The 27,057-nt window shown below is 36.5% G+C and overlaps 1 protein-coding gene across 1 annotated transcript in view; it reads left to right on the top strand.

Annotated features, from left to right (window-relative positions):
* LOC115223763 (trafficking protein particle complex subunit 9) overlaps nt 1-27,057 on the top strand; it is a 171,557-nt gene that overhangs the window by 3,676 nt on the left and 140,824 nt on the right. Inside the window, exons 2-3 of the mRNA XM_029794414.2 lie at nt 22,854-23,224; nt 23,671-24,179. Coding sequence (XP_029650274.1) covers nt 22,919-23,224; nt 23,671-24,179 — 815 coding nt within the window. The 5' untranslated portion in view covers nt 22,854-22,918. The remainder of the gene's footprint in view (nt 1-22,853; nt 23,225-23,670; nt 24,180-27,057) is intronic.

Below are 27,057 nucleotides of genomic sequence, written 5' to 3'. Positions count from 1 at the left end.
GGACTTATTCTTTGTAAGCTTAGTAATTATTCTATCGGTCTCTTTTACCGAACCGCTAAGTTACATAGACGTAAACACACCAGCATCGGTTGTAAACTGATGTTAGGGGGGGGGCAAACACAGACACACACACACACACACATATACATATATACGATGAGCTTCTTTCAGTTTCCATCTACCAAATCCACTCACAAGGGTTTGGTCGGCCTGTAGAAGATACTTGCCCAAGGTACCACGCAGTGGGACTAAACCTTGATCCATGTGGTTGGTAAGCAAGTTACTTACAATACAGCCACTCCTGCGCCTGTCTTGAATGATTCGTTATTACCGCTGCAGCACACTGAAATACGTCGCTTTTAACTTGAATAAATTTAGAGAATTCATAACAAGATTTAACGGATGATATACGAAGAAAGACTTCAGAAACCTGAGAATTCCACTTCCAGAATATCCTAAAAAAAAAAGAAAAAAATGAATTTTTTTTTTCCCCTACATCGCAACATCTCTGCAAACCTTGCAGCAATATTCGGTATTTTGCGTCGGTTACATAATTCCATAAGTGTTGTATGTCTTAAAAGCGTTTATTGTTTATTTCAATTACGAAATTACTTTGAAATTTCGTTGAAGAAAAATCATTGATGATTACATTATGAAGTTGATTAAAGTCTTGTAATGAAAAAAAAAAAAATAAAGTATGTGGAAGTGTTCGGTGTAAACACCGTGACTACTACTATAGTTTTCAAGAAGAAGCCATCTGAAGTGACTAGCTCTTCATGAATTTAAGGCACCAGTGGATATAACAGGAAAATTCTTTCAGCGTGATTTAATTCATCATTTTAAAATTACATTAGGAAACCCGAAATATTCATTACAGTAACAGAAGTAGAATTACAATTTATTGCAGAATGAATAAATAGATGCCAAGTATTGTATTTCTCTTGTATTAAACAATAATTCATAATTTTGTTCATTTGGGCATATATGGCTTTCGTTTCTTTAATAAGGCAAGCAATAAACATATTTATACATTTACGCATAAATACATATGGTATATAATAATTGTGTGTATGTGTTGTGCATTTACGTATACAGACAGAAATATGCACATACATATAGGTGTGCATATGCATGTGGATGAGGAGCTTAGTATTTTTAAAGCTGCACTTATGATCATAAGATAGTGGTTTCGAGGCATTGTATTTTGGAGCAAAACACTTCCTTTCCCGTTACTCCAGGCCTCCCGGCTGACAAATTTACACGCTACAGAATCCCTGAGACTGGCCTTACTAGTCTCGGGTTCGGGAAGGACTTTGGTTCGTTTATATACGTACGGTTGCTGTAAAATTCCTACAAGGAGACCCAACCATCCGAGATGTTTAGAGGTCTTAGAAAAACTGAAGGACCGCTGTCATAAGTGCATCAATCTGAGAGGAATATTATAAATGGGATCATAATTATCTAATCTTCCTGCTGGAAAAGTATAAATAAGTCAGTCAGGAATAGACAGAATTTTCCAATTCTTCAATACATACATATGTATATATATACATATAAATACATATATACACACACACATATATATATATAGACACACGCACACACATATATATATAGACAGACACACCCACACATATATATATATATATTCGTGTATGTATATATATATATAAATATATATATATACATAAAATGTGACCGCGTGTGTATCGTTGGAGATTTTATTTCCTCCGTCTTCCCTTTCCTTGACTTTTCCTTTTTCTATGTTTCTGACGAAGAGCTGTTAAATCCTCCTTTAATTTACAGGCTTCTTTCAGTTTCCGTCTACCAAATCCACTCACAAGGCATTGGTCGGCCCGGGGCTATAGCAGAAGACACTTGCCCAAGATGCTACGCAGTGGGACTGAACCCGGAACCATGTGGTTGGTTAGCAAGCTACTTACCACACAGCCACTCCTACGCCTATATGCGTGTGTATATATTTATTCATTAAATATATAGATAAGCAATATTTTATTATCATTTACTCCAAAGAACGGAAACTTTATTTTTTCACTTCTAAATGTTTCATAGGTAAATATCTGTTTGTCACGTGATTCCTTGGAATTTTAGACACGTGATTTAAGATTCCCTAATAAAAGAACTTTCTGCTATGCTTTTAATCTTTGCCTGAAGCAGCATTCATGTTCTGGAAATGATGATAACTATAACCGTGCTGTAAGACATCTTTTATTGAATGGAAATTTCCTCTAATTTTTTTTCCAAATCTTATTAAGTTTACATGAAATTCTTTATATTCCTACGAACTTGTTTTAATTACTAAAACAATGAATTCCATTACACAATGCATTTTCTCTCAAAAATACATATCTATTCATAGCATTGTAACCGTTAGACATATATCATTAAGAGATTATGCATTTAACATTTTGATTCCTTTTGCTGAATTATAATTTAGAATATATTCACAAATATTTTTTTTCGATTTATCGAATAATGGTTATATTTATAATTCTTTTACGAGGAGACCAGAATAATAGAATTATAATACAGTTTATGTGACGTTTACATCAAAGAATTGCTATTTCCAGTGCACTTAACACATTAAAACAAATATTTTCATTATTGAATTAAGTTCAAAATGAATGATGTAATATACATTTGAAAATATCTACATATTTTTATATACTGTACGCATTTATGAAATGCATTTGGTTCATGTACACATACGAATATAGGGAGAAGAATAATTATAACATTACTAAACATATAATTATAGATAACTAGCAGTATCGCCCGGCGTTGCTCGGGTTTGTAAGGGAAATAACTCTATAAGCAATTTTAGAGAGTTTCTTCCCTTATGTAATATTTTAAAAATCCATTAAAAATAGGAAAAGAATGATGGCAATTTTTTTTTTAATCGTAGACTCATCGTAGACGCGCGCTAATATGCAGAAGGGCTCGATATGAATCACGACTATAAGATACCCGGTTTTGGTTACACTGCACCGCAAAATGTGGGAGTAGTTAGGAATTTAAATCGTGGGAGACAGACACACAACTTCACTTTTATATATAAAGATATGTTCATAACATGCTGAGTATTACAATGTGATAAAACATTTTTCCAAGTATTACAGCTATGAAAATAAACAAAAACCAAACGGAGATATTACCGCAGCCACAGACAGAGTACACTTGGCCATGCATGTCAGAGTGATCTTCACGTGCTTAATTGAGAGATAAGGATAATTTAGAATGCTTAACATCTTCGAAAGCACGTATGCATTTTACTCTCGAAAAGATATCAATAATAAATGAAATTGTAGTGAAGGAAATTATATGATACACTAATGTAGAAGAGCTCAGATTTTGATATTCAGTGAAAAAAAAACATCAAACAGAAATTTGCAACAATGTATTTTAGAGATAAAAGGATGTCGATGTAAGACACTTTGTGTGTTACTGCTAGAATGTTCAAGTATGGCGATGGCCTGGGTTATTGAAAAAGAAACAAGGAGAATATATTAATAATTACGATATATATAAATACATATATATATGTATATACACATATATATACATAAATATATACACACACATATATATATATACATATATACATATATATATACACGCACACACGCACACCACACACACACACACACACACACACACACACACACACACACACACATATATATATATATATATATATATATATATATACAAGCGGCCGCGATGAGATTCCAAAGAAGTGTCTTTAGAGTAACATTACCCTGAGTTCCACTTCACAGAGTGACGCCAGATAGAGAATCTGCTTCTCCGTAATGAGAGATCATAAATCCGATACTAATGTCGTGATGATAATATCTCAGTAAAGAATCGCTGGACAGATTTAAAGGACAAAGCTAACTGGCAGGAGACGTAGGGGTAGACCTGAAACAATATAGCTGGATAGCATTCACGAGGCCAGTTGGTCTCGTTCGGGTAATCAGCCCGATCGATTGGTGATGGTTCCTTTTGACAGAGCTTGATGGAAAGCATGATTGAGGACTCTGCTCCCACAAGGAATAAGTGGACGAAGGGTATGAGATGTGATAAGAAGACGTTATTGAAGCTAGAATCGTTAAAGTAAAGTTCAAGTTTTATAGCTGCCATTATAACATGAGCAATGGTTATTTCCATTCCTATTCTCCATCGCAATGCTAAAGATCTGAACAAATATTGCGTTAAGAAATTATTTCCTGAATATGAACATGGCTTCACCTGACAATATACTCATTGAAATATTTTTGTACGTGACCTATCAAGAGGTAGATGTAATACGTATGTGGAAATCGGAGAAGTGTTCTTCTCTCGTTATCATTTCTCCTTGAACTTTAGATCTTGATAAAACCCCTCCTTCACTTTCTTTACAAATCTCAGGTGTTCCAACTGAAGTTATTTCCAAAAGAAAAGAAAAAAGAAAATGAAAGTTGAATCATCTCGAAGCATTTTGCTTCTGCTGCACAAGATCTTAATGGCTGAACCGTTAGCACACCGGGCGAAATGCGTATCAGTATTTCGTCTGTCTTTACGTTCTGAGTTCAAATTCCGCTGTGGTCAACTTTGCATTTTATCCTTTTCGTGTCGATAAATTAAGTACCAATTGCGTACAGGAGTTGATCTAGTTGACTGGTCTCCTCCACAAAATTTAGAAAAAAATGTACAATCCCTGCTCAGCATCCCACAGGAATAATGATTATCGTTTCGATTGGTAACTCCGTAATTAGTACATTTTAGAGGCATTCCTGTCATTCAATTTACTTTTTATACATAGAAAGTAATTCTTGTTCTAAACTTCCCAACATTTCCCCCCTTACTTTTGACATGTACGTGTAACATCTTGGCAACTATACATTCTCTCTTCTTCCATTATAATTCTTCTTGTTTTAGGCTTTCATCCCATAGTCTCAAGGCAATTTGCTTTTGTAGTGGTTCTACTCAATAGTCTAAGCTATTGAATTTCGCTTGCGATCTATGGCAAGCTATTTCGGATTATCTTTTGTGGCAGGCACTGGGAAAGCATTTATTTTCCGGGTACTTTGTAGAAGATCGACATAAAAATTATTCTTTTCAATACCATGAAGAGTGTAAACAATATGAGCGTTCGGGCACGAACATAGTGTCAGCAGCACTAATACATACATATGTATGTATATACATATATATATAACTTAGAATAACTTAGAAAGGTTTTGGCCAGTATTGGCCCAGGCCATGTCTAACTTAATAGCACCACCTGGCGAAGTCTTTCAATTCAGGATTTGGGCACCAAGGCCCATTCGAGCAGAGAGTTATTGTTTGCGGAGACATATCCGGGTGTGGGTGGTTTGTCCGGGATTGTTTGAAGGAATTTGTCCAAAGACTTCTTGAATTTTGTGTGGTCAGTTTCTTTTTTGATGTGTCCTGGTGTAATGTTGAAGAGAGCGGGTCAAATTGAGGTGAAATAGTTGTGCCGTATTGTCGTTATGTGATGCGATTTAGATTTTTGTTATGGACGGATGGCACGTGGTCCAAGCCTTGGATGTGTTTTGAAGGTGATGCCAACATCATTCGGACAGTGCTGATGGAATATTTTCCACATCATACAGATAATGTAGCGTTCACGGCGTCGTTGGAGTGAATACAGTTTCAGCTTCTCTAGTCTACCCCAGTAGTCAAGGTCTGCCATGCCATCTATCTTTTTTTTTTATTGACCTTTGGGGAGCTTCAATTCTCATAATATTTTGCTTTGTGTAGGGAGACCACAGTGGACAGCGGTATTCAAGATGGGGTCGGGCAAAAGTGGAGAAGAGAAGGATAATAGTGTGGGAATCTCTCGACTGGAGGGTTCTGAGAATCCAGGAACACATTCTGCAGGCCATGTCAACTTTGCTACTTATATATATATATATATATATATATATATATATATATATATATATATATATATATATACACATATATATATATATATATATATATATTATATATATATATATATATATATATATATATAATATATATATATATATATATATATATGTATATGTATGTGTATATATATATATGTATATGTATGTGTATATATATATATGTATATGTATGTGTATATGTATGTATATATATATATATATATATATATATATATATATTTATATAATTTAAGTCGGAGTAACATACAGGCGCTATTAAGTAGGAGGAATGTATCAGTATTTTTCAAAATAATATTAGAACGCCATATTAAAAATAGTTATTTGGTGAAAGGTGACAAGGCAAAATAGACGATTTTACCAAATATTTTTATTCTAAATATTGGTTTCAAATGTTGGCACGGAGAGAGATAAGTCGATTACGGTGCTAAATTAGTATTTAATTTATCGACACCGAAAGGATAAAGGTTAAAGTCAATCTCGGCTAGCACACTGCCTTCAGACTTCGTTTAGCTATTTCATATTTGTATATTGAGCAGGGAATTATGAATGTGTATGAGTGGAAGATTTTCTTTTCTAATTTTTTCTAATTATAAATTAACTTTTCTTCACGCCCGAATCGGACGTCAATTAAAAATTAAAAAAAAAGGAAGATGTTCATTTTACAGTTAAGTAGGAAGAGGCAAAATATATTCCAGAAGGTAGTAGATTCTAAGGCGGTGAGCTGGCGGAAACGTTAGCACGCCAGGCGAAATGCTTAGCCGTATTTCGTCTGTCTTTATGTTCTGAGTTCAAATTCCGCCGCGGTTGACTTTGCCTTTCATCATTTCGGGGTCGATTAAATAAGTACCAGTTACGCACTGGGGTCAATGTATTCGATTTAATCCGTGTGTCTGTCCTTGTTTGTCCTCTCTGTATTTAGCACCTTGTGGGTAGTAAAGAAATAGGTATTTCGTCTGCCGTTACGTTCTGAGTTCAAATTTCGCCGAGGTCGACTTTGCTTTTTATCGTTTTGTGGTGGATAAACTAAGTACCAGTTACGCACTGGGCTCGATGCAATCAGCTTAATCCGTTTGTCTGCCCTTGTTTGTCTCCTCTATGCTTAGCCCCTTGTGGGCAATAAATAAATAAGAAACTAGTAGTGAACCGAAAGTCAACATTTCTTGTCACATAAAATAAAATAGTAATATATGTTTAGTAGTAGCTCGGTTTTAAATTGTTAATTGCTTAATTACTCACTTAACGCGGCATGTAACATGATTTAGAAGAAAGTTTAATAGAACACGTTGTTAAAAAGTAATGGAGTGCGAAAAGGATATAGAACTCATACTTCGAAAATTGAGTGTTGTTTTTTCTTAGCACGTAATCTTTATATATAAAAGTCAAGTTGTGTGTCTGTCTCCTACGATTTAGATTCCTAACTACTCCCACATTTTGCGGTGCAGTTTAACCAAAACCGGGTATCTTATAGTCGTGATTCATATCGAGCCCTTCTGCGTATTAGCGCGCGTCTACGATGAGTCTACGATTTAAAAAAAAGTTACCAACATTTTTTTCCATTTTAATGCATTTTTTCGATATTATATAAGGAAAGTAACTCTCTAAAAATGTCAACGATGAGTCAACGATTTAAAAAAAAAATTACCATCATTTTTTTCCATTTTTAATGCATTTTTTTTGTTGCTATTTTTGGGCTATAACTCTCTAAAAATGCTTATATAGTTATTTCCCTTACAAACCCGAGCAACGCCGGGCGATACTGCTAGTCAGATATATATTGATAGATACAAACATTTATAGATGTTTTAAAGCAATAAAACCAATTCATTTATGAGTATACGTTGTAAGCGTGATTGATATAAAGATATAAGTGTAATAAAACGAATTCATCATTTATCTCTTCGTGAAAACAAACTTATAGTTCAAACTTATATTGTGTATGACAATTCAAACCTCCGACGTAAATTTGCCCTATTCACATTTAAGTTATTCAATTTACAAAATCAATTTCCGTTCATCAAAATATACATCCCAAACAACGTTCAATATTTATTTACATGCGAAATCTATTTATTTACGCGCTCACACTCTCTCGCACAAATGCAAATGCAAACACACACACTTGCACACTTACATCAGTATATGTAAAGACGCATCTGCTTGTAAATCTACGTGCATATCTATCTATCTATCTATCTATCTATCTATCTATCTATCTATCTATATATCTATCTATCTATCATCTATCTATCTATCTATCTATCATCTATCTATCTATCTATCTGTTTATCTATCTATCTATCTATCTATCTATCTATCTATCTATCTATCTATCTATCTATCTATCTATCTATCTATCTATACATCTATCTGTCTGTCAGTCTCTCTGTCTGTCTATCTATCTATCTATCTATCTATCTATCTATCTATCTATCTATCTATCTATCAATCAATATATGTCTGTATATATCTATATGTCTGTATCTATCTATCTATCTATCTATCTATCTATCTATCTATCTATCTATCTATCTATCTATCTATCTATCTATCTATCTATCTATCTATCTATCTATCTATCTATCTGTCAGTCTGTCTCACTGTATAAATCTATCTATCTAACAAACTAATTCAATGGAAATTGAATTTAATACAAAATATGATTGGATATAATTTGTTTTCTCATCAAATCACTAAAGCCCAAAACTTTATAACAATTCTCTACTAAGAAAAATAACAGTCAAAACAATTTCCGACAATATTATCAATATATTATTGGTTATAAATGTATACAAGTTTGTTCCAGTTAGGAATGAGTTTAGCTTCTAACCTAGTCCCCCTACAACAGAGTATCTTCACAATATTTCTATTACGTCTGTGTCAAACAATGTCTTAAATCTTGGTAATTGCATTGTTCTATAATTGCATACATACGGTAGTAAAATTTCATACAAAAATACATACCTACGTCCCCCACATATATACAACCTCTCTCTCTCTGGTTCGCCAGTCGTTGCAATCTGTCGAGGTCATGAAGACACTGAAATGTACCAGTAACTACTATATATATATATATATATTTATTTATATATATATATATATATATATATATTATATATATATATATATATATATATATATATATAATATATATATATATATATATATATATATATATATATATATATATATATTTACGTCTATATGTGTATGTATACCTATCTATACAAGTATATATATACATATATAGATATATACGAGCAAAAGGCCCCCCCCACGTCCAGTAGACGGTGCTGAGTTGTCAAACATTTAAACCAAATTTTCTCAAAACAACTTGTCCGACCGTCCCATAGCCCTCCCCTTTGAGAAACACTGATTTAACCTAAATTTCAGACACCAGCAAAAGATTTAAAGTTAGACTTTTTTCTATTCCAAGAAAAATGATTTTAAAAATGAACGTTCGCACGGCTTTATCGATCGCATTCTCACTTGGAATCGATTTATGTAATTTCTCAAAACTTATACACGCCCTGATACCGTCGGTATCTACATATCAAATTTGAACGCAATCGGAGGGAGGATGCCCGAGATCCTAGAAGACACACACACAGACAGACAGAACAGATTGTATATATATATATATATATATATATATATATATATATATATATATATTTATACGCAAGCTGTGAAGTAGCGATAGTCAACACTATCGAAAGCTTTTGACTAATCCAAATAGATCGGTCCTCACTGGTTCCAGTTTTCCCACTCATTCCGTCGAGCTCCCTGTTGTCATACATGCATCTATAGGGCCATACATGTTTGTGCTTCTTTGACCAAGCCATATATGAGAAATGCCATTTTCTTTACTGACACCAAAATTTTAAATATTTAGCAGAGTTATAGTCTGGAAATTGTCTATCATGTAACCACTTCAGGCATTGTTTCTCACCAACGTTAATAGATGCCCCGCTCATATCAGTAGGAAATCTCTCGTTATGCTATGACATGTGATCGACGTTTTCCAAGGCGTCACTCAATAAGTTTGGCGTAAAATCCTTAGACTCATAATGCACAACACGCTAATAAGTATACATTTCTCGTATCTCATTTGCTGTCCTTACAGTGCCTTGCCATTTGTTTCGCTAGTCGTTGGAAGATGCTGAGTGTATGAAGACACTGAGATGTAATAGCAACTGGAAAACCCCAGGGATAATCAAGGTCCCCAACATCTGTTTGAAACACCTCAACATTACCCATAACAGCTTAATGGCAGCAGTGTTCAATTTATCGATAAGTGAGCCAGAAGCAACACCAAACTGGATGCAGGAAGCCCAGCCCACCCTAACTCGGAAAGACACTCCGAAAGACACTGTATATCGACAAAATTGCTGACCAATAACATGCCTACCAACATCCAAGAAAACCCGCACAGCAGTCATCTATAACCGGTTTATAAAGCACCCGGAAAACAACAACGTCTTACTAGAAGAACAAAAAAGGGTTCCGGAGAGAGAAATATGTTTGTAAGTAGCAATTTCTGGTAAACCGAGCTATTATAGAGGACTGTAAGAGGAGGAAAACAAACCTGAACGTGATATCGATTGATTACCAGAAAGCAATCGGCAGTGTTTCACACTCATGGATGATGCAATCTCTCCATGCGAATAAAGTAGTCCCACCACTATCAAAACATTAAACATGCAATGGCAAATTGTTGTTGTGGTGACCCTCTTAGGTCATGAATGACCATGGGATTGCACCTAGAAAGTTACCCTCCGAGGTACGAGTCTGGGCAAGGTTGTTTATGGAAGACCAGCGGTCGCCCACGCATACCAACCTCCCCTCTCCACGCCACCGATGTTATCCAAGGGAAAGGCAAAGGGGCCGATACAGCTTGGCACCAGTGATGACGCAGCTCATTTATTAACGTGCAAGTGGCTGATCACTCCACAGACACGTATACCCTTAACGTAGTTCTTGGGGAGATTCAGCGAGACACAAAGTGTGATAAGCCTGGCCCTTTGAAATACAGGTACAACAGAAACAGGAAGAAAGAGCGAGAGAAAGTTGTGGTGCAAAAGTACAGCAGGGCTCACCACCCCTTCCTTGCCGGAGACTCGTGGAGCTTTAGGTGTTTTCGCTCAATAAACACTCACAATGCCTGGTCTGGGAATCGAAATCGCGACCCTACGACCGCGAGTCTGCTGCCCTAACCGCTGGGCCATTGCGCCTCCAAAAGCAAACAGTTAACCAGCATAACATTAAGAAGAGGAATTTTCCTGTGAGACTCGCTGTTATCTCTACTTTTCTGCCTTACTCTGACACTGCTAACAAACTTGTTAAACGAAACAACCAATATTATCACAATCATCATAAACATGATCATTAACACCTCCCTTATCATCACTGCCGAAGTAAGTTGTCTCCACCTTCTACATTTCTCGTTACTAACAGCTACTGCTTCGTATTATCCCTATAGCTGTCAGTCGGAGGCGCAATGGCCCAGTGGTTAGGGTAGCGGACTCGCGGTCGTAGGATCGCGGTTTCGATTCACAGACCGGGCGTTGTGAGTGTTTATTGAGCGAAAACACCTAAAGCTCCACGAGGCTCCGGCAGGGGATGGTGGTGATCCCTGCTGTACTCTTTCACCACAACTTTCTCTCACTCTTACTTCCTGTTTCTGTTGTACCTGTATTTCAAAGGGCCGGCCTTGTCACTCTCTGTGTCACGCTGAATATCCGCGAGAACTACGTTAAGGGTACACGTGTCTGTGGAGTGCTCAGCCACTTACACGTTAATTTCACGAGCAGGCTGTTCCGTTGATCGGATCAACTGGAACCCTCGTCGTCGTAACCGACGGAGTGCTTCCATTCCATAGCTGTCTACATCAAGTTTAGATGTATTACTATCATTACCATTATTACTGACACCACATCAAGTTTAGATGTAGTACTATCATTACCATTATTACTGACACCACCTTGGCACATCACCCGTCATTTTATCCGCAACCCTCTCTTCAGGCAAATGGCTGTCATTCGGCACCTGGCCTAATCTTTCTTTGCAGTTAAAGATTTATTAAAATACCTTTTATTCTTTAGGAATTCATTCAGGTTTTATCTTAGAACAAAACTATTCTGTCACGGTCAGTATATTAATTTCTATTATAAATCAATTCTTCAAATTATATGTTTCATAAATGTTTATAATCCTCACATTTGCTCCCAAATTTTCCATTAATTCATGACGTTCTTCGTAATTGTAAAATATACGCTTAATTTTAAAATAACATATCTGACAATTACTTTATTTCAATGGATTTAATCGTTGCAAATATATTTTGATTTATATTTATTTTAAGCGTCTAAATTACTACCATATACTGATGTGAGGTCTCAATTAATTTGAATTGCTATATATTGCGATAATCATTCTTGTCTTACATTCCTACTATCTCCACTACAATTTAAACATACATATATATATATATTTATATATATATGTATACATATATATATATATATATATTTATATATATATATATACATACATATATACATACATATATATATATACATATATATATATATATATATATATATATACATACATATATACATACATACATATATATATATATATATATATCACTTATACGCGTAGGAGTGGCTGTGTGGCATGTAGCTTGCTTACGAACCACATGATTCCGAGTTCAGTCCCACAGCCTGGCACCTAGGGCAAGTGTCTTCTACTATAGCGTTGGGCCGACCAAGCCTTGTGAGTGGATTTGGTAGTCGGAAACTGAAAGAAGCCAGTCGTATATGTGTCCACTTTTAGTCCACTTGCACTCTAAAACTGGAAGTCCTTTTATTCGTTTATCTTTACTACATTTAATGAATTTCGAAAGTTCTTTCAAATCAGTTTTAATAAATATGTTCTCTATTTTTTCCTGTTTGTAATATATTCCTTATGAAGAGATACATTTCTTACCCATATAACCATTCGCAATTAAACACGTTATTTCATAACAAAAAGTGCTATGACTACACCTTTCTTAGAATCATTATAATTTTTCGGACACATACAGAAGCCACACGCACACGTATTCATACACACTCACACGCGCACACACTCACAAACGCACATATACTTCTAATAATGCAAACATCATCGTATATACACGGTATGCGTGGGATCGAATATATATGAGTTTGAGCATCCCCTCATAATACACATACACACATACACACACGGGGACCAGAATTCCATTAATCAGAAACTTTGCCTGGTCCATAGTATTTTCAGTCTAGATCATAAGCATCTTTTATCGTTGTATTTATTACTAGCATTATCGCCCGGCGTTGCTCGGGTTTGTTTCGACCCTTTAGAATTGGAATTTGTGAAAAGTAAAAATGGCGCATTACGTAGCTTTTTATTCTCTTTAAGTGAACATTTTTCTGGTTGGCATACACCGAAATATGGCGACATAGCAGTCAAATAATCGTAAAAAGTAGGGATTTTCATAGAATAAAAACATCCTTTTGATGTAAAGCATTTTTGGTGTTAACATAGTACGATTTGCATTTTATCATCTAGGGATAGTCTTCTATCATACTATCAATTTTGGTCAACTTGCACCGCAGGGTCTCGGAGGAGATAGTGCTAGTTGAAGGCTATATAGAGAGATTTTTGAGGCACGAGATTCACTGAAAGGAAAATATATAAAAAACTAAACATCTGAAAAGTAATGCATGTAGCATAACTATTATCACATAGTTTGCTATTAAAACCCATCGGAAGACAACTTTGAACCTCATTCCATACAACCTAAAGAATCAACAGATTTTGATGCATGAGAGTCATATTGGACGATTACATCCCTACATATTGTTTAACATTACCTCGATTATCAATTTCTTATTCAATGAAATATTTTACTTTTATTTATATTTTCCTATTATTCACTATAAATTCTGTGAAGACATAGGAAATATATTCATTCGTTGATACGGTATATATGACCGAATGGCAGACGACATGATTCCTGCATACCCTCTTTCAATTATTAGCTAATAGTGATATATTTATTATTCTGTATAACTTTTCTTGCTTTTGTTCACCATAAGGCAAGCATTGTCCAAGATTTTCGTCTACAATGCAATGCTGTAATATTTAAGAATTTATCACAATATTGCTAACAAAATGGCTTCCCTTCATTTAGCAGAGATTAGCATACACTGCATTGCTATTTTGTATTTATTATATTATTATGCATTGTATTTATTATATTAGAGAGCTTATACATATATGTCTATGTAAATGCATGCATGCACATGTACACTTCTTTATGAATACAGAAGCCCAAACAAAACAAAAAACATATATACATATCACAACATGGCGCCATAAATGGTTGGGCAGTGGTCTTATTGGATAATTTTGTGTTCGCTATTTTCCATTTCCATTTAAAATTCCCGTAACTAACCTGCTATCATTTGAAAAGTGGAGGCGCAATGGCCCAGTGGTTAGGGCAGCGGACTCGCGGTCGTAGGATCACGGTTTCGATTCCCAGACCGGGCGTTGTGAGTGTTTATTGAGCGAAAACACCTACAGCTCCATGAGGCTCCGGCAGGGATGGTGGTGATCCCTCCTGTACTCTTTCACCACAACTTTCTCTCACTCTTTCTTCCTGTTTCTGTTGTACGTGTATTTCAAAGAGCCGGCCTTGTCACTCTCCGTATCACGCTGAATCTCCCCAAGAACTGCGTTAAGGGTACACGTGTCTGTGGAGTGCTCAGCCACTTACACGTTAATTTCACGAGCAGGCTTTTCCGTTGATTCGGATACACCGGAACCCTCGTCGTCGTAACCGACGGAGTGCTTCCATCATTTGAAAAACTACTTATTGGCTCCAAAAATTTAAGCAAATATTCCTTACTAACGCTCATGAAATTTCTATGCTCATTGCTTTAACCAGTCATTTCTGCAGTAGCTGTTTTATATTTTCTTCCTATTAACGGCATTTTTAAAAATATATTTTCACCCGTTTCTACTCCAATATCGTTACCTACATGTTATATCTTGTGTCTAATGTTCAATCCTCTGTCTTTCTTTCACCTGCTTCTTTTCTATTATAATTTTTTTCCCTTCGATGATCTTTATTGAACATATCTTTATTTCCACCAGGGTTAATTCGATATTTCGTTATCAATAATCTCTACGAGCCAGGAATGACACAAAAAAAAAACTGTTAAGAAATTCCTTAAATATATAAAACGCCATCAGTTCTGTCATTTAGGGTTTAGAAAATCGATCATGTATTAATGTAGAGATAATTTTACCTGCTCACAAAAAAGCACAGAAGGAATAAGAGCAACGGTGATAGGCTTGAAGAACATGAAGAAAATAGACAATAATGATGATGATGATGTTCTCCTTTCATCTCCTCCCTCCTCCTTCTATATTACTACTACCGGTACTACTACAACTACTGCAACTATTACTGCTGCTACTACTTCCTCCATTTCCTACCACTAGTACGACTACTGACACCTTCTCCCCCTCCACCACTACTGCTACTTCCCCCTCCTCCACTTGTACTACTACCATTACTACTATCTTCCCTACTTCTCTTCCTACTGTAACAACTACTACCACCACCACCACCACCACAACCACTACTATGACTGACACCACCAAAACCATCACTACTTCTAACACTACTACTACTACTACTACTACTACTACTACTACTACTACTACTACTAATAATAATAATAATAATATTACAAATGGTGGTGATAATGATATTTGCATATCACGAAAGGTGAACAAATATTGTGACTTGAAAATTAAGATCACCAAGTTGTGAAAACTGCGAGAGTCAAATATAAGTTTTGTTGCTGCTATCATCAGAACATTGAGTGCAATAACACCCAGCCTGAAGAAACATCTGGAACCCTAGAAATACCTTATAAGGTTGATGTATTGAAAAAAAATCAACTATACAGAGACTGCATCCATACTGAGTAAAATATTGAGTAAAGTACATCGGACCTTGTACTCAACTGGAATTTACTTAATCCATCTCGAAAGAATGGAGAGGAAAGTGGACTTCAGTGGCATTGGAACACAACCGCAAAGATGGACGCAAGATGGATATGAGATCAGCATGTCATGTACATATATATATATATATATATATATATCTATATATATAAAGTTAATCAAACAAAAAAACACAAGTAAAACAAACAACGCGAGGACGTGGAACAAATAAAGCAATATTGGAACGCTCAGGAAGAAGGGAAGAAGGAGGTTGAAAGGTTTCGAGCGGAGCTCTTCGTCGGAAACATAGAAGGAAAGAACCCGAGAATGGAAGACAGAGGAAAAAAATCGCCAGCGGTACTCACGAGGTCAGATATGGAGATGTACTTGCATAACATGTGACCTCATCTGAGATCGTGTGCTGGAACGAAAACAATTGCAGCGTGGAAGGTGTTTTTAAGCCATTTTAGAAACACACAAAACTGTTAAATTCACTACAAAGTTTAAATTTAATTTGCCAAAATTAAATGAGACAGCGAACTGTTCGCTGCCAAAATTCCGTGCAGCACGTATTTAGTTAGTCGTGGTCTCAAAACGACGAAAATATTTTGGCAAATTAAATTTAAATGTTGAAGAGAATCGCAGGGTTTTTGTGTTTTTGTTATATAAATATGAAAAATATATATATATATGTTTATATGCATGTATGAATATATATATATATATTTATATATATATATATGAGAAAAAGAGAAAACAGAGAAATTGACATAATAGACATCAATTTATAAGAACATAATAAAATTCTGAACAATATGAAATTTGTTTAAAAAAGAAATAACTGTGCCAATATATATATATATATATATATATATTATATAATATATATGAAATTTAAAACTTTATTGAATTGATACGTAGTACATTTCACTTAAAATTACTACTTGTGTTTTTTAAATAATTTAATCACGGATGATTCTTGAGATACAAACTTAAATTAAATCGTTTTTTTGTATATAATACTGTTACGAACCTGCCGTCGCTCAACTCGAACACGGGACTCTACTAAGTCGAGCGACGACGATTGACCAGCTCAGTCAAACGGAATCCGCCACAGAGAGAAAATGGTGGGGGAGATGGCAGCGAACTCGAACCGGCGACCGGAGATAACAACATCAACAACAACAACAGGGGGAAGAGAGACACTGCAGAAGGCAATCACTTACATTAAAAACAGTTTATACGACTATTACGACATCAAATAAAATGTGATACATAGCAGATACATTAAAGAAAATAACATGCAACAGAATTAAAAAGAAAAACAACAAAGGTATGCACGATACAGAACGTCCGAAACAATCAAAACAAATGTTCAGTGCAATACAGTTCGAAATAGTTCAACATTAAAGTCTTTCTCTTTCTTTCTTTTTCTCTTCAATACAATTCACAATGTTCTTTTTTTGACACAATTCTTTTTTTAGTTCAACAATTCTTTTTTTTCAGTTCTTTTCTTTCAACACCAAAGTTCAACAACAAAAGACATAAACAAAACTTTACCGAACGTTTTTCCAGTCTGCAACAATTTCACAAACTCCCACTACGAATAGCCATGACTTCATGCCGTAATCCCTCTCTTTCGCTCTACATGTCCCCAATGATATCTGCCTGTCTTTCTCGCCACGCTTGTCATCCTCTTCTCTACCTCTTGCTTGTCATCTCCCACATTCACTGTCTGTCTCTCTCAACGTTGTCGTTGCCTCTTGCCATCACCACCTTCTTGGCTGACCGTCTGTATCGACTGCTGTCTTTTGCCAACTGACTCTTTTCTGGCCCTTTTGCAGTCTCAGGCAGAACTGACCAACCCAGGCCAACTCTCTCTTGCCAACTGATCAACAAACCCAGCTCGTCGCATTTTAAAGGGTGGTTTCTTAAACTTTCCCTGACCGGAAAAGGGACAGATGTCTCTTCCAAACCCATTAATCTCTCCAGAAATTGACAGGACAAAGGCTTTAACCTGCCTGCCTGGCGCCAAACCACAAAACCAGGCCACAAGCACTCTTTCTCCGAATGACCTCGTATGTATATATATATATATATATATATATATATGTATATATATGTATATATATGTGTATATATATATGTTATTTTATCTAGAAAAATACAAACTGGGACAAGAACATAAAACATTTAGAAGACGATACAAAAAACACGGACGGGACATTCGAAGCCTTCAATCTTCAGTTAAGAACCGGATCATCGTAGCAATTTCGGCTGATTAATCTTGAGATCGCTCCCATCCGGCCAGCCCCAAGGAGAAACTAATCTACGAGCATTAGATTTCTTGGAAGAAGGATTGAATGTATATGAAACAGGGACAGAAAAATGGACGATGCCACACGAATATAAAATACAAAAAACAATAATTGTAAAAACAGGACAAAATCAGTGGGTGTCTTACGACTAATATATACTAGCAGAATTTCTCGGGGCTGAATTGCTTGAAAGTACTGTTAATGATTACACTGAATTATGATGGTTATTCAGGCAAATATTGATATAAGTTTACAGTGGGTGATAAGGACTTAACGATCAAACGTGTGCCATTGCATTGTTTTGGGGGAACCAAATTTCTGATGAGCATTATAGGGGCACCAACTTTAAGTTTGAGAAAGTGTGGTGGTAGTCCGGGGTGCTCAAAGGATTGAGTACCTCTGTTGGGATAATGATGACGTCCTCTGGTCAGGAGTTGTATCGATAGACTGATATACATAGACTTCCCTAGGAATGAGTTTAGCATTTCATCATTAATATGGTGAACAGTTTTTTATTCTCGGGGCCAGTATAGCCTTTTTGCCAATCCAATCCATATTCTGATAATTAGCTTGTAGATCTGGGAAAACTGCATCTCTGAGATCAGAAGGCGTCTTAACAATGGTACAAATGGAATCGATGGCAATATATACCATTTTCATCCCCTGGTATTTTGCCATCGCCAAGTGCAAGGAGGGTGTGAGGAAATGCTGCTGATGTGATATTACGTCGCATATGAGCACGCATATTGGTGTGAATTTGAGAGTTACTTCCCTTTATTTAAAAAATATGCATTAAAATGGAAAAAAATGATGGTAAATTATTTGTGAAATCGTAGACTCATCGTAGACGCGCGCTAATACCCAGAAGGGCTCAATATGAATCACGACTATAAGATACCCGGTTTTGGTTAAACTGCATCGCAAAATGTGGGAGTAGTTAGGGATCTAAATCGAAGTAGACAGACACACAACCTTTCTTTTTTATATATAAAGATTTTCATCCTAAAAAACTTTGTATGGATTGAATGGTTACCTCTATGGAAATATATACATGCACATTATACATATATGTGTGTATAGATGAATATATAAATACATTTAAATATCTATATACACTTTTGGGCGATCTTTCTGCTACTTAGAGATAACTTTAGATCTTATTTTCGTCCTAAAAAACTTTGTATGGAGTGAATGGTTACGTCTATGGAAATATATACATGCACGTTATACATACATGTGTGTATAGATGAATATATAAATACATTTAAATATCTATATACACTTTTGGGCGATCTTTCTGCTACTTAGAGATACCTTTAGATCTTATTTTCGTCCTAAAAAACTTTGTATGGAGTGAATGGTTACGTCTATGGAAATATATACACACACGTTATACATACATGTGTGTATAGATGAATATATAAATACATTTAAATATCTATATACACTTTTGGGTGATCTTTCTGCTACTTGGATATACTGTAGATCTTATATTCGTCCTAAAAAACTTTGTATGAATTGAAAAAGAAAATGAATTGAAATTTTTAAGAAAGGAATTTGTTTACATACATGTGTGAAATGGCAAATGTTTGTGCAGTTGTCCGAAATGGAACCAGGGTAAATGTGTGGAACTGATGTATAATAATGAATAGTCCTTCTTGTTGTGAATATTAATTTGATGAATATGAACTGAAAACCAGTGGTGTAGCATATAAGACGATAGGTGATCTAGCAAAAAGGATGACCAGTTTGACTGGCTCATCCCTGTCACACACTCACACACACACACACACACACATGCACCCTCACACACACACACACGCACACACACTCACACACACGCACGTTAGCTTACAATTTTATTTATATATTTGCATGTCTATGTGTGTAAAGAGGAAGTGGGAGTAATATGCAGAGTAAAGGCTTTGAAGTGAAAGAGTGAAAGGTAGTTTTCTCGAATTTTTTCTGAAATGGGGGTGAAATTGAAAGAAATTTTGTATGCCATGACCGAATGGAAGTACTTTGAAAAATCATAGGTAAACTCTAATTGAAGAAATTGTGTGAGGAGTAAATCGTTATGTATTTATTTGTTTCTGTTTGCTGTGTTTTTTTTTTTTGAGTAGTGGTTTCAGGTACACTTGCAAAGAGAAAGTATGAGAAATTATGGTGATAGCATGAGTGATCCATTTTATATAAATACTTTCACTTTAATCGTTGCACACTTGCAAAGAGAAAGGAGGAGAAATTAGGGTGATAGCATGAGTGAAGCAGTTCGCTCCGTTTTTGTGTGTGTGTGTCTGCTGTAGCCCACACTAAGAAAAGCACTTCACTTACACACCACAATGTGAGTTTTCTCGAAATTTTGCTTAATTGGGGTTGAAATTTGAAAAACTGTACCTGGCATGACCCGATGTATTCTACTCTTAAAAATGCTTGGTAAATTGTAATTGAAGAAATCCTATATTGTAGATTTCTATAAGAGACAAAGGCAGGCAGATAAAATCTGCCTTTTATAATAAGAGATATATATGTATATATATTTATACGTATATATATGAATATATATATATATGTGTGTGTGTGTGTGTATATATATATATATATATATAATATATATTACTCTTTACTCTTTTACATGTTTCAGTCATTTGACTGCGGCCATGCTGGAGCACCGCCTTTAGTTGGGCAAATCAACCCCGGGACTTATTCTTTGTAAGCCCAGTACTTATTCTATCGGTCTCTTTTGCCGAACCGCTAAGTGACGGGGACGTAAACACACCAGCATCGGTTGTCAAGCAATGCTAGGGGTACAAACACAAACACACATACATACATATACATACATACGACAGGCTTCTTTCAGTTTCCATCTACCAAATCCACTCACAAGGCTTTGGTCGGCCCGAGGCTATAGTAGAAGACACTTGCCCAAGGTGCCATGCAGTGGGACTGAACCCGGAACCATGTTGTTGGCAGACAAGCTACTTACCACACAGCCACTCCTGCGCCTATGTATATGTATGTATATATATATGTATGTATATGTATGTATGTATATGTATGTATGTATATGTATGTATATATGTATATATGTATGTATGTATATATATATATGTATGTATGTATATGTATGTATGTATGTATGTGTATATGCATATCTGTATGTGTGTGTATGTGTCTGTGTATGTGTATGTGCATCTGTTTATTTGTGTATGTGTATGTATGTGTGTGTGTGTATGTGTACATGTATATGTGTACATGTACATGTGTATGTGTATATATAACATTGACTTTTATATCAGCATAGGTTGGTCAATTTGATAGGATCCAACAAGCATTGCATTAAGCTTCAATGTCGGCTTTGGTATGGTTTCTCCAGGTGCATATTCTTCCTAAGTTCAACAACTTTGCAGAGTGTACTGGATGCATTTTTGTGATATCAGTATTTCTGAGTACAGCAAGTAACTTTCATAACATTCAAGAATGAGTGAGGTTGCAGTATAGGGGGAGCTGGCTTTATGATAGGTGTTATGGAGCAATAGTATAATAGAGGGACAGGCATAGGGGTCTTACTATTGAGGAGATGCATGTTTGCCCTGCATTATGTAGTGGTGAATGAGAAGAGCTGGAAAGATATTGGTGGCAAGATATCTGAGCATACTCTCAAGGTAAAAGAAGAGAAGTATAAGAGATATTAAAACTGGGGATAAAGATGAGTGGATGGATAAGTTCATAACAGTGTGAAAGGTGGTTAGAAATGGAGGGGGAGGTTAATGTAGTGAATGATGTGCTAGATTAGAGGTGTGGTTGATGGTAAATATCAGTATGACGGAGAAAGTAAAAAAAAAAAGCTCAGGAAGGGTGGAGAGTATCAGTATGATAAACCTATAGATAGATCAGAACTTAGGGAAAGCTTGTAGGAAGATCTGAAAATAGGAAGATGATATATGAGATGAGAGAGTGGAGATGGAGATCAGAGGTACTTAGTTGTTGCTATTGTGTGTGGGGACAAATGTTGTGGGGTAGATATGAGGGTGTTAAATATAAAGTGGAAAGGGATGATAGTGAGAATGAGGGATGGATGATAAAGGAAGTGGTTCCAGGGAGAGAGGGAGATGGTTAGAGGCATAAAGAGGCACAGGCACATCTGTTGCTAAGTGAATTTCTAGATTCCAGATTCAATCTCATTGTGTGGCATTTTGTGCAAGTATCTTCTAAAACAGTCTTCAGTTGACCAATACTTTTTTGAGTGAAATACGTTGACATTGTGTATGTATGTGCCTGTATGTGTTTGTCTCCAAATTTGCAGCTTGAGTACAATTGCTGTTTCACTTCTAAACTCCTTAGGGAAAACATGAGCATCATAACACCATTTCTCTCACCTATCTAAACCAATAAATCATCCACGGTGGGGGGTACATTTCTTATTCAGCCAATTGACCTATCACATTTACATTATCTGTTATGTTTATAAATTAATCTTGATTTCACAGTTTTATATTTCTATATTTTTCTGTATTTATTAAAGGTCCCTGCACCAGAATGTCAGTTAAATAATCAGCCTCCAACCCACAAAGTGTGAAGTTAATTAGAATGAGTTGTATTGACTACTCTCAGACAGCTGAGAACCACCAGTGTCTTCTGATACTAGTCAAACATGTTGGTACACAACTCCACAATAAAACATTCCTGTATCTCTGGGAACGTGTACGGAGGGTTTCCACCGTTCACATTCCAAACCATCAACGCACCATTTGGTTGCGTTATAAACGAGTTTATCCTGTGGACAACAATGAATGGGGAGACTTCCAAGCACATCGCAAAGTTTTGGGCATTATCTGTGTTGGAAAATGTCGTAACATGAAAGAATTTGAAGAAATTTTTGAGAATTACAAAAAGGTAACACACTAACAATTATTTTTGCTCTATCTTAGTGTTTTTAACTCAATTTTCAAGGAAGAAAATATTGACTAATGTAGTCCAACACTACATAAAAGAGAGGTTAGTTACAGCTGCAATGTTTTTGATCATAAGTCTGCTGGATCAGCAGTAACAGCTTAAAATCTGTGAATCAAGCAGATTAAGCAATGTTATGAACCTTAACCAGGAGCAAGCAAAATACCTGTTGTTGCAGTAGTAGTAGATGTGGTCAATAGTCTAGCACCTTGATCTCACTGTCTTCAAAATTATAATTAGTGCAATAATGTTTATATTTAGCTAGCCATTCAATCTCTATCTCAATATCTTTTTTTTAAATTAATTAAAAATTTTGCTCAATTAAAATTTTTTACTTACATATATGTGTATAATCTTTCTTGTTTTATAATTTAAAAACCAACTTTCAGATAAAAGAGGACTATGCAAGTACAATATTTAACTCACGTCTTATTGTATTTGGTATGAATCGAGATGGCACACCAATGGAGGAAATCCATAGTGAAGAAGACCAAAATCAGAGATCCCAAACCTCTTGTGATCTGTCTGATACAGATACATCATCCAAGTCAAATGCCAGTTCTCCAGACTGTGACAAGTCTCTTTTAGACAATTCACCATCTTCAACAATTGATAGTGATAGCAGCCTCCCAGAAAGAGATTCAGGCAACAACAATCCGGAGCTACCAACTTTCTCTAGAACTGTTTCCAAAGAGAATACTGGCGCTGAGGTGGTATTCTACCCAGATACTGAGGGAACAATAGACTTAGAGGAACGACTTCGAGAGTTGATAATTTCCCTGTTCTTTGTGCTGGAAGGCAAGCGGCTGGATCGTTCCTTCGAAAGAACAGAGAAACTACAGATGTTGTGCGCACCGTTTGAGAAACGAGATCTTCAAGGAATTGATACAGACAGCAAGTAAGTTCTTTATGCACATACTCTTTACTGTTTCCTGTCTGTCTGTCTCGATATAGGTGTAAGATTTTCTGGGTAGGGAACACTGATGGGGTTGGGGGCATGGGTATACTTCTTGCAGAGAAATGGGTTGATAAGGTAATCAAGGTAATCAGAGTCTATGATAAAATACTTAAGCTTAGATTAGTGCTGCAACATGGATTATCTCATTATCTCAGCTTATTCCCTTCAGCCAGGGCTACATAATGAACAGAAAGACTGATTTTATGACACCCTCTTGCAGACTACCTAGTCACGAATGGCAGGGACCTTCTCTTTGTGACTGGTGACTTCAATGGGCATGTTGGACAACATGCAGGGGGATTCCATGGTGTACATGGTAGCTCTTGATTTGGCTCCCACAATGAGGAGGGAACCAGGCTGCTGGAGTTCTGTGATGCAAATAATCTTATGTTCTGTAATACTAACTTCAGGAAACATGCCAGTCACATAGTCACATACCAGTCTGGTGGACACACTAGTCAAATTGACTACACCTCGTCGGGAAACAAGAAAGATAGCTACTTATAAATGCCAAAACTTTCTCTGTGAAGAATGCACCCCACAACATAGGTTAGTAGTTAGTGATTTCAGGATCAGGGCTAAATGGATGCCCAGAAGATGACCAGCATGAAAAAGAAGGGTCTGGAAGTTTAAGGATCCTGTGAATGGACAGAGATTTAGAGACGTATTACTCAAAGCTTTTGACGAAATGGAGGATATAGCATCACATAATGTGGAAGACAACTGGAGGTTCCTACAAGACAACCTGTTGCAGGCTACTGACCAGATCTGTGGATGGTGCAAAGTCCCCTCTCATCCCAAGGTAATGTGGTGGAACAATGTAGTTGACAGGGCCATTAAGGTAAAGAAACAGGCAAGGAAAGACTGGAAGAACGGTGATAGCAGGGAACTGTATCTGATCGCCAGAAGGGAAGCTAGGAGACAGGTTTACTTAGCCAGAGGGGAAGAAGATAAAAAAAAATTTGCCAATGTTCTGCTTCAAGAGGATCAAAGCATTTTGTATTGCAAGACGGTGTGTGACAGAGAATTGTGACGTCATAGGAGAGAAATGTGTTCACATGGATAATGGCTCGCTTGCATTTAATGAGGCTGCAAAGAGAGAGACATGGAGACACCACTATGAAAAGTTACTGAATGAAGAGAATGAATGGAAGAAAGAGAGTCTGCCAAATGTCGACCCAACAGAGAGATCAGCTCTCCGAATTGAGAGAACCTTAGTAGATAAAGCAACTAAGGATATGAAGGATATCAAGAATCAAAGCAGAGATGCTCAAAATATCTGGTGGTGTAGGCTATAATCTATATATATATAATCTATATAGTCAATCAGGTGATACATGAAGGAGTCATACCCAATGACTGGTGTAGCAGCACCATAGTTAACTGCTACAAAGGTAAAGGTGACACATCAGATAGGAATAATTACAGAGGTATCAAGTTGTTGGATCAGGTGATGAAAGTCACAGAGAGGGTTATAGCCCAACTAATTAGGGAGAAAGTTAGTTTAGATGAGATGCAGTTGGGATTTGTGCCAGGGAGAAGCACCACTGATGCTATATTTCTGGTAAGACAGCTGCAGGAGAAATACTTAGCCAAAGATAAACCTCTGTACTTGGCTTTTGTTGACATGGAGAAAGCCTTTGACAGGGTCTCCCTATCCCTTATCTGGTAGTCAATGCAGAAACTAGGGATAGATGAGTGGTTGGTGAGTGTTGTACAAGCCATGTACAGTGATGCTGTCGGCAAGGTGAGGGTTGGCAACGAGTATAGTGAAGAATTGCAGGTAGGGTCCACCTAGGATCAGTCCTCAGCCCCCTCTTATTCATGATAGTCCTCCAGGCAATAACAGAGGAATTCAAGACAAGATGCCCCTGGGAGCTCTTCCATGCTGATGACCTTGCTCTAATAGCTGAGTCACTACCAGAACTAGAGAAATTTGAGGTATGGAAGCAAGGTCTAGAATCGAAGGGCCTTAGAGTCAATCTAGCAAAAACCAGTCTTAGTAAGTGGGAAGGCAGACAAATCACAAATCCCTTCAGGTAGATGGCCCTACTCGATCTGTAGAAAAGGCGTAGGTAGAAACTCCATAAGATGTACCTGGTGTAAGCTATAGACACATAAGGGGTGCAGCAATATCAAAGGCAGGCTAACTGGGAAAATAGTTTTTGTGTGTGGCAAATGCACAGGGGCAATAAACACTGAAAATGTGCAGAAAACAGCTTCCATCACATGCCAGGGGTGAAACTAGAGGTAGTTGATAGCTTCTGTTACCTAGGTGACCAAGTCAGTAGCAGGGGTGGATACTCTAAGAGTGTAGCTGGTAGAATAAGAGTAGCCTGGGCAAAGTTCAAAGAGCTCCTACCTCTGCTGGTAACAAAGGGCCTCTCGCTCAGAGTGAAAGGTAGACTGTATGACACGTGTGCGAACAGCCATGCTACATGGTAGTGAAACATGGGCTGTGATTGCTGAGGACATGCGTAAGCTCGCAAGAAATGAAGTTAGTATACTCTCCTGGATGTGTAATGTCAGTTTGCATACACAACAGTGTAAGCACTCTGAAAGAAAAGTTGGTCATAAGAAGCATCAGATATGGTGTGCAAGAGAGACAACTGTGCTGGTATGGTCATGTGTTGCATATGGATGAGGACAGCTGTGGGAAAAAGTGTCACATCCTAACAATGGAGGGAACCTGTGGAAGAAGTAGACCCAGGAAGACCTGGGATGAGGTGGCAACGTATGACCATTAAACATTAGGCCTCATGGAGGTAATGACTAGTGACCAAGGCCTTTGGAAATATGCTGTGCTTGAAAAGACCTG

The sequence above is a fragment of the Octopus sinensis genome, linkage group LG24, assembly GCF_006345805.1.
Source record: "Octopus sinensis linkage group LG24, ASM634580v1, whole genome shotgun sequence".
Classification (NCBI taxonomy): Eukaryota; Metazoa; Mollusca; class Cephalopoda; order Octopoda; family Octopodidae; genus Octopus; species Octopus sinensis.
Note: the sequence above shows the minus strand (reverse complement) of the source record. Positions and strands in the feature narration are given on the sequence as shown.